A 9,697-nucleotide genomic window follows, 5' to 3' on the forward strand; every position below is an offset into this window, starting at 1 on the left:
GTTGAACAGGATGGGACCCAGTACTGAGCCCTGGGGGACGCCACTAGCCACAGGCCTCCAACTAGACTCCACGTCACTGATGACGACCCCCTGAGCTCTGCCTTTCAGCCAGTTCTCRGTCCACCTCACTGTCCACTCGTCTAACCCACRCTTCCTGAGCTTCTCTAGGAGGATGTTATGGAAGACAGTGTCAAAAGCCTTGCTGAAGTCAAGGTACACARTGTCCACTGCTCTCCCCTCATCTACYCAGCCAGTCATTCCATCATAGAAGGCTATCAGATTGGTTAAGCARGATTTCCCCTTGGTGAATCCATGCTGGCTACTCYTGATCACCTTCTCATCCTCCAYATRYCTGGARATGACATCCAGAATGAGCTGTTCCRTCAYCTTTCCAGGGATGGAGCTGCGGCTGACCAGCTTATAGTTGCCTGGGTGCTCCTTCTTGCCCTTCTTGAAGACTGGAGTGACATTGGCTTTCTTCCAGTCCTCAGGCACCTCTCCAGTTCTCCAGGACCTTTCAAAGATGATGGAGAGTGGCCTGGCAGCAACATCCGCCAGCTCCCTCAGTACCTGTGGGTGCATCCCATCTGGGCCAATGGATTTGTGGATGTCTAGCCTGCCCAGAAGGTCTCTAATCCTATCCTCCTCAACCAAAGGAAAGCCTTCCCTTTTCCAGACTTTCTCCCTCACATCCAGGCTCCGGGATTCCTAGGGGCTGCCCTTAGCAGTGAAGACTGAAGCAAAGAAGGCATTCAGTAATTCTGCCTTCTCTGTATCTCTTGTCACCAGGGCCCCTGCCCCTTTCAGTAGTGGGCCCACATTTTCCCTAGTCCTCCTCTTGCTGCTGATGCATTTGAAGAAGCCCTTCCTGTTGTCCTTGACATCCCTTGCCAGACTCAATTCCAACGGGGCCTTAGCCTTCCTTKCCGCATCTCTACATACTCTGACAACATTCCTATAATTCTCCCACGTAGCCTGTCCCCTCTGTCACATTCTGTGTATTTTCTTCTTCTGTSTGAATTTGGCCAAGAGCTCCTTGCTCGCCCATGCAGGTCTCCTGCCCCTTTTGCTGCACTTCTTACTCATAGGGATRCACCACTCTTGAGCTTGGAGGAAGTGATGCTTGACTACTAGCCAGCTCTCCTGGACCCCTCTTCCTTCTAGGGCCTTAACCCATGAGATTCCACCAATTAGGTCTCTGAAGAGCCCAAAGTCCACTCTCCTGAAGACCGGGGTTGCAATCCTGCTTGTTGCCTTACTTCTTTCCTGCAGCATCTTGAACTCCACCATTTTGTGGTCACTGCAGCCAAGGCTGCCCCCAACCTTCACATCTCTAACCAGTCCCTCTCTGTTGGTAAGGACAAAGTCCAGCAGGACACCCTTCCTTGTAGGCTCCTCCACCATCTGTGACAAGAAGCTATCATCAATGCATTGCAGGAGCCTCCTGGACTGCTTGTGCCTTGCTGTGTAGTCCCTCCAGCAGATGTCAGGGTGGTTGAAGTCCCCCATGAGAACCAGGGCCTGTGATCGTGAGGCTACCTCCAGCTGTCTGTAGAAGGCCTCATCAACTTTCTCTTCCTGGTCAGGAAGAGAATATCCTGTTCACCCATTTTGATGGGTGAACAGTACGAAACACAAAGTGCTGCTATATTGTCTGCTGGAAAAGCAGGCCTTACCTAAAGCAAGCAGACAGGTTAATCATAACACTTTATGATAGTTTAGAGTCAGCGAAAACACACACAGTGCTTCGGTTGGCCTTGCCTGAGACAAACTCAGGTGAATATAGATTTCCTCCCTTGGTTTTCTGTTCTATGAATCCTGGTTGCATCTAACATTGCTTTCAACATAGACACATGAGGTGGRTGTCTTTCTCCAGTTACATGGTTCAGTGAGTATGCCCCAGCTAGGAAGTACATTACATTACTTTATGTAAAAGTCTTTCAGGCTAATGCAATACTTCTAAAGTTTAACCTTAAAAAAACAACTATTATGCAAGCACCTTGTTAACATTACAGGCATCATCTCTCTCTGCAGCTTTATTCAGAAACCAAATGCAATACTTAATTAGGAGTAAAACAGAATGAGGTTCATGAACTGTGCAATACTTCTCTTCCCATACCCATAGTTATTATTAGCCCYAGAGAACTTTGTCACAACATTAGTATAATAGATACCCTCAAAATACCTCAAAATAATGAAAACTAGTAGCACATACAACATTAAATGTTTCAGCTTAAAACATTTCATAGCTATCTCTGAGATACTTTGCAAATTAAAACTACTTAGAATGTATTAGTGCACTGGTGCAATTCTATCTCCTTTTTTATCTTATCTTAGATTTATCCTTAAGGTGTATGTTATTTGAGTGCTACCCACAATGATTACATTCAGTGACATTCTCTGTCTCGATGATTCAAGTACCTGTCCAGTCATTCAAAATATAAATGGCTTCTTGATCTCTTCCATYACATATTTTTTATACAGATATACCTCCTATACAGACGATTTGAAAATTCAGTGTTCAGGTTATGCAAGAAAACTTTGAAGCCATTAAATTTTCCCCCGGCTAACCACATAACCACACACATTTTCTTGACCTTTGATATATATGTCCTGGATTTTTGCTTAAAAAAAAAAGAGTAACATTCATTTGACTATTATTTTTGGCTACTCTTCGGCTGATTGCTGCTTCATTTTGCTGACCTGGTATTTAAAGGAGAAAACTACTGTACAGCAGAACAGTTCATGAGTGTTTCATACAAAGAGCAGGAAACAGCCTTTTGGACTGGTAAGAAACCTGTAAAGGGGCTCMAAGTTGTCCAGGGATCTTGGAACAGATCTGTGGATTTAGCTTTGGGGGGTTTCTGGATTTTTTGTTTGGTTGGTTGGTTGATTGGTTGTTTTTTTTTGGGGGGGGGGAGGTTGGCTTTTGCCTCTGTGACCTCCTGCCAGAGTTTTCCTCTTTCCCCACATGCCCACCAGAACGTGGTAGACCTCCATATAGAGGCCCCTAGCCAGGCTGATGGTCTCTTTATCGAGAGCTTTGCAAGGGTCTTTCGGTCTCAGGGGGCATTACGTAAGCACCAAGTTAAAAGATCACACATTGTGTCTCTCCAGGCAAGCTCAGAGACACTGAGGTGAAACAGGCTACGYGTAAGCACTTTTAGTTGTGTTGCTTTGTTTTAAAAAGAAAACACGGATTACTAAAATACTGTTAAGAATCCAGTTAATATGTTCTCGATACMTTATTTTTGGTTTAAAGTTTAATGRTMTGACTTTAAAATCCATTTAAAGGAATGATGCTCAAACATCATCAACAGGATAACAATTTATGTTATTGCATACATCTTATTACATCTTATTATGCTTTATTTTTTTCATAGTTATTTTACAGAGGACTTGGTCTTGAACGTGATTGTCCTGCTGTTCAGCATATCAAGATCTCTTTGGGGATTAAATAGTTAAAGATACAGTTGTGCAATACATTCTTTTATAAAGCATTAAACTAGATAGTAGAAAYGCATCATTTTGCAATTTCTGGTTATTTCTCAGATGGAAGGAGCGAACAGAAGCGGGTGCAGTCTCGCTGCGTGCCCGCTGACCACCCGCACAGCAGGGCAATCGCTTTCGCTAGCACAGGCTTAGTGAGCAAAGTACTAAGACAGCACTTGGCTGCTTCCCTGGCCGTGACAGGATTTACAGCGCGAGTAACAGGGGCTGGAAAAATCGCAAGCGTTCCTCGGCTGGAATAGGCGCAGGGCGGCGAGGATCCCACCACCCGCCGCCGCGCCTCCCTCACGGCCAGGCGTTGGCCCCGGGCCGCCCCGCCTCGCTCCGGCCCGGCCCGGCCCGGCCCGATACCGGAGACCCGAGCGCGGCGAGCGGCGCAGGCAGGCAGGTGAGTCGCCGTCTGCGCCCCCGCCCCACTCCCCGGCGCCCCTTTCCCCCCCAGCGGGGTCCGTCCCCTCCGCGGCGCCCCGCCGCAGCCCTGGCCGCCGCCGCCGCCCCTCCCCCGCTGCGCCGGCGCCCAACGGTCGGTGCCTGACTGGAAACGGGCGGCCCTTGGCGCGCTGCCCCGCGCTCTGGGGCGAGGGGAGCGGAGCGGGTTTGGCGGGTGCGTACCCGCAGCGGCGGCGGGGAGCGGCGAGCCGGCACGAAACCGTGTTTCTAGCTCTACTTCCACCTGCAGGCTGCCGGCGAAAACTGCAAATGCCTTTAAAACGGCTTTTTGGAGGGCCCAGCCTGCCCCAAATCGGGAAAACTAGCCAACAAAACTGCGATTTAGCGACTGGAGATTTTCTTTTGGGGAGAGGGGGTAAGGCTGTCCTAAGTGGTGTTGCTTGTCCTTTAGCAGCAGTGGTGCTCTGTTTTCGGCAGCCCTGGAACAGATGGTCCTGTTTGTTCTTAGCCAGAAAAAAGAAGAAGTATTGCTAGCTGGTGTCAGATCCAACGTGCATTTGTCTTTTCTGTAGCTCTGACACTACGTCTGTGTTGCCTAAGTAGCTGAGAGACAACGTGTCGATCTCTCTTTTTTCTGTTTTTTTAATTTTGTTTTTTTTTTTTTTTAATCCAAGATAATCAATAGACTTAATTTTTCCAGAGTAGACAGAGCACGGAGATGTCAGGATACTGAACAAAACTAAACAACAAAAAAAAGGCTATAATATATATGTATATAGCTCAATTATATTAAACACGACCTATCCTCCGGCATTCTTACTCGTGACATTTACTTAACATGACTACATAAGTGCTAATCAATAAGGACAGACCTTGAGGGGCCCCAAAGATAGCCCTGGACTCACAGGGCCACATGGAAAATTTAAATTCTTACATTTTCAAGACCTTGGCCTCTCGACAGATTGAAAATTGGTTGAACTTTGTTGAACAGAACCTTCTTCATGAAAGATCTTGTCTCAATAAAACATTGCTGCGCCTCTCTTATAAGTGAAGTGCTTCACTCCTCACTCATCTGCAATAGGTGGGAAAACAACAACTAATGGAGCAGATCAATTCCTGATTTTGAAAAAAAGAAGCATAACAGGTTAAGGAGATGTCACATTGTTTTCTCACTGCTTTTGTAGGACATGGAAGACCAGGAACTGCCATATGTGCTAATTGACTGTATAGGAGGGAAACATGGAGTATTTGAGAACCATGTTGAATTTCTCAAGAAACATTTTTGCCTTATCACCATGAAAGAATATCTTGAAAACAAGAAGTTTCTTGGCAAAAAGATCAGAGCTATTTATGTGTGGTATCACAAGCCCATTATTGATAAAGAGTTGCTCCAGAGCCTGCCTAACCTGAAGGTAGTTGCAAGCTCTGGGGTGGGACTAGATCACTTGGACCTGAACCTCCTCTACAGCTTTGGTGTGAAAGTGTCCAACACTCCGTTTGTTGTTTCCACGGATACTGCAGACTTTGGAATGGCTTTGATGCTGGCATCTGCCAGGAGACTTGTGGAAGGTAATAAATGAATTAGCCTTTCTGTAGAAAAACTGACTCTTCAAAATATGCTATTAAAAATGCATGCTGAGGTAAAAATAAGCTTAAAATAAAAATAYAGAAAAATCCAGGGGTGAGGAAAAGTTAAGATAAATCTATCATGCTGACAGTAACTTAAACACAGTGTGTGCTATTTCCACACAGACATAACAACAAGATRGCTATGTTCCTTCTTCCAGACATTCCTAATTCAGATCTCTTCTACCTCAGCCCATAACCATTCCCTCAAGCTGCTTATTCTCTGCAGTCTTGCTTTTCAAGTTCTGAAAAAATGCAATACTTGCAAGGAGCTCTGAGACCTGTCTTTAAACCAGGCTAACACATGTATGAGTCACTGTGAACAAGCTCTCCACAAATCCATCCATGATGCACTGTGTTTCTTTTCCCTGCCAGCTTTAGCATATCTTCATGATGGCTGGGAATCATATTTTGGCCTTACTGAAAGTCTTTAAATGATATTACAACTTGTATTTAATTGGTTACACAATGCAGTATCTCCAATGTAAGTGACACTCGTGACATGACCTGTTTCATTAGTCCTATTGGCCAACCACCATGAGTAGGAAGGCCTGCTGCTGAGGTGCCAGTGAATGGGATAGTAATTGGTACTGCTGGCAGAGAGAGATGATAAGCAGATTTGTAATGCTTTTCAAAGTGAGACTGCGGCTTTGTCCTACCTTCCCTGTCTTTCAAAGGGGAGGAGCGTGTTTTTATCCTAAGGAAGAAGTCAATTTAAGAAATCATGCTGCCAGTGCAACATTATTCACTTCTTGGCTAGAAGCTCAGTAACATTAAGTTATGGTTCCTCTGCTTCTATGTTGTGTTATCATAGAAAGTAACAGTAACCAGATTTCAGGGATCATTCAATTCTTACATGACATTTTTCATTTTTTCCCTTCCTGCAAGGCTATCAGATGGCAGTTTCCCCTGACACTGAATACTTCCCTGCTGACTGGTTGGGAGTTGAAATTTCTGGGTCAACTCTAGGGATTATTGGAATGGGCACCATTGGCTACAAAGTGGCTCAGAGAGCCAAAGCCTTTGACATGAAGATTTTGTACCACAACAGGAACCAGAGGTAAAACCAGTTATAACTCCATGGAAAGTCTATTTTATTACTGCTTTTAAAAATTACTTGTGCCTCTGGCTGTCAAACTAAGCTTATCTTATGTTCCTTCTATGTCAAGATACGATGATATCTGCAGCATTCTTAAACACTATCAACGTCAGGAAGCAATGAGAGCTGGCTGCTCCCTAAGTGAAGGGGAGCCAGGTGCAGTAACATATTTGTCACGGGCCAGGGCCCAGCCCCACATTTCTTGAGCAGGACCAAGCCACAGATAGTGTCCGGTTTCAACCAAAAGGCAAGATCATCAGGCCAGTTCATACTGATGAAGCAGATCTGAGGYCAAGCCAGGAAGTTAAGCTCTGTATCAGGTCCCGTGATGGCCAGGCAGGGCTGTAGTGAGATGAATATAAAGARCTGGCAGATCCTACTCAATATAGTTTTCATGAACCAGCACTGATCCACACACCAAGGAGACKTCTATTGACATAAATTTCTACAGACTTCTATGGATAACCATTGCCCTGTTGTGTCTGTCTCAGCAGTTTTAAAACAGGTTACTTTTCATAGGGAAGGGAATTCATGTCAAACTTAAGTGCCTTAAATTCGGGTTGGAAAAGAATCCTTGTTACAAGCAACTGTGACACAAATATATTTATTATTTATTGAGTGCGTTTATGTGATACTCATTACTTTCCTATGGCACATTTTTATATAGAGTGCTCGATATTCTGGGAAACAGAGGTTAACATTTCTTTYTACTGTGTTTTAGTCAAGTAGCAAGCTAGCTGCTTCTCACTAAAGGAGAAGCAAGAAAACTACTAAGAATCCATTTCTCTTTTGGTGATTTGAACTTTTTCTGTAACTTGTTGCTTGTTATTGGTGTTTTTTTCTTTTCTTTTCTTTTCTCAGAAACAAGGAAGAAGAAAATGCTGTGGGAGCTATTTACTGTAAAAAGATAGATGACTTGCTCCAGCAGTCAGATTTTGTGATGCTGGCTGTGACTCTGACTCCAGAGACGCATAAACTGATGGGGAAGAGGGAACTAGAGCTGATGAAACCCACAGCTACTCTCATTAACATCAGCAGAGGTGGGGGGCAGAATAAATAGAACTGCTTTATGATTGGTTGGCAGTTATTAATTTTGGGGATATTAAAAGTCCCCCCCAAAAAACAATCCTAATATAAAGCTGGTCACCCTGAAATTTTCAGTAAAATCTCAGATCACTAGCTTGTTCAGAAGTCCATGGCTGTGTCTCGGCAAAACTGGTAAGCATTCCCATAATTCTGAACTCTAAAATGTCAGTGAGTTTAGAGTGCTGGAATTCTATGTATATTTGTATAACCTCCTACTCAAGCCTTTTATTTTCCTCCCTCTTTAGTGCAGTGTTCTTGCTAACACACRTCGAAGTAGCACAGCCCACCCTAAAGACTGGCGCTATACTTAGTTTTATGGTRCTATGTAGTGCCTTTTAAAATCTCTGACTGTCCAGCTCTGATGTGATGTGAGTGCCCAAGTTTTCCCCACCCCTTTACTACCCTTTGCTGCCACTTCTGCTTTGTGAACAGCACTAGCCCTATCATTTGTCTGAACACTGTGCCAGAAAAGGTGACRAGAGATCTATAAGGAATAAAAATAAGAATATCTTTGTTATTGTAATCCAGGTCTGGTTGTGGATCAGGATGCTTTGGTGGAAGCCCTTCAAAGCAAAGTTATTAAGGCAGCTGCTCTGGATGTGACATACCCTGAACCTTTGCCAAGGTAGAATGCAAATTTAAATTAAATCTCATGGGTGTGTGCACTTCAAAATAAGTTTGTGAGTATGTGAGAGGTTATATAATTTTTATAATTATTGGTAGAAGTACATARTGCATGTGCACTAGTCCTGCTGAAATGATGTCCCCCGTCCTTCAGTTCTAGACAAACAAGATTCATTTGTATTTGGAAAATTTGCTGCCTAGAAACTGCAAGCTAGGCAAGTGTTCGAACTCCACTCTGAATGTATGTGAATCATGCRGTTAGTTATTATTTATTATTATTTTTTTTAATATGTCCTTGGATCCCTTCAGGTTCTGAAATAGCAGGTAAATGCTCTGTGAGTGACTACTTCAGTATTTCTTTCCTTTTTCAGGGATCATCCTTTGTTAAAGATGAGGAATGTTATAATAACTCCTCACATTGGAAGTGCCACTAAAGAGACTCGTCACCATATGATGGAAAACATGACTGAAAGCATAGAAGCTGCTCTTGCAGGTCTTCCTGTCCCTAATGAAGTAGTACTGTAAAGAGGCTCACATTTAATGATRATGTTAATGTTAGTAGCGTTCATTTTGATGTGAGGAAATAGTAACTTGATGACTCTTCATGTAATTAGCCTACGTTACACAGATAAAACATAGAAGTATAGTGCATAGTTTTAATTTATTTAAGTAACAAAAAGTGTACCTGTATAGAAAACTGGAGTGTTTGATCCTGAACTTGAACCAAAAAGAAATCAAGAATCCAGAATTTTGCATTGGTGTGATTTATTTTTCTTGCTTTCTCTTGGAAATGCAGATCAGTGCTGCACTGAATCTAACGATACGTAACTCATTACATTACCCCATATTCTAGTGCCACTAATGAACTACATTGCACAGCAAACTGCAGACTGTTTTAGAGCGGCTGTTCRGAGAGCTCTCGCTGCAGCAGCAATGCGTAACGGGACTCGTTTGCCGGGCCGCTGCTGCTAGAGCCCTTTAATGGAAATGCAGCTTATGTCAGCAACCAATTTATTTTTGCTTATAAGCCAGCTCAGTTATCCAAATGATACAGGCTGTGGTTACATCCGCACAGGGCTTGGCGTCAGTTTAGCTGTGTTGGCTGGGAGTATGATTTATCCCCCACCACATACACAGACAAACTCCCAAATTACACCGCTGGGCCAGCAAAACTGGCCTTGGGCGTCACGGTTTCCTCTGTGCTGTCTCCTTTGCTGCACTGGTTACATTATATAAATAAGAGAAAAAATCAGAAAAAATAAGAGAAAGACCAGAAAAATAAGAGAAAAAGATCAGAGAAACAACASCCCTTCCCGGTGCTGAAGCGCCGCCGCTCCGGCGCGGGGGGAGCCGGGGCGGCCC

General features: G+C 44.0%; 1 protein-coding gene across 2 annotated transcripts; it reads left to right on the forward strand.

The window, feature by feature from the left end:
* Positions 1-3,850: 3,850 nt before the first annotated feature.
* LOC146592979 (uncharacterized) lies at positions 3,851-9,073 on the forward strand. 2 transcript variants are annotated; one of them, XM_085310005.1, is made up of 7 exons: positions 3,851-3,898; positions 5,085-5,469; positions 6,415-6,586; positions 7,487-7,665; positions 8,240-8,336; positions 8,490-8,592; positions 8,707-8,779. In XM_085310005.1, the coding sequence occupies exons 2-6, from the start codon at positions 5,088-5,090 to the stop codon at positions 8,548-8,550; spliced, it is 891 nt and encodes a 296-aa protein (XP_085166131.1). In that variant the 5' UTR covers positions 3,851-3,898; positions 5,085-5,087; the 3' UTR covers positions 8,551-8,592; positions 8,707-8,779. The 2 variants fall into 2 exon arrangements, with proteins under 2 accessions (XP_085166131.1, XP_085166129.1); XM_085310003.1 differs by lacking the exon at positions 8,490-8,592 and having other exon boundaries at positions 8,707-9,073.
* The last annotated feature ends 624 nt before the right edge of the window (positions 9,074-9,697 follow it).

Source organism: Rhea americana, unplaced genomic scaffold (assembly GCF_003343005.1).
Source record: "Rhea americana isolate MKP2758 unplaced genomic scaffold, rheAme1 scaffold_31, whole genome shotgun sequence".
In the NCBI taxonomy this organism is placed as follows: domain Eukaryota; kingdom Metazoa; phylum Chordata; class Aves; order Rheiformes; family Rheidae; genus Rhea; species Rhea americana.

What these genes read in the sequence shown, in the direction of transcription:
- LOC146592979 (XM_085310003.1), top strand. Translation starts at nt 5,088, where the DNA reads ATGGAAGACCAGGAACTGCCATATGTGCTAATTGACTGTATAGGAGGG. An exon ending in TGCCAGGAGACTTGTGGAAG is followed by an intron (nt 5,470 to 6,414) that starts GTAATAAATGAA and finishes CCTTCCTGCAAG; the next exon opens with GCTATCAGATGGCAGTTTCC. An exon ending in TACCCTGAACCTTTGCCAAG is followed by an intron (nt 8,337 to 8,706) that starts GTAGAATGCAAA and finishes TTCCTTTTTCAG; the next exon opens with GGATCATCCTTTGTTAAAGA.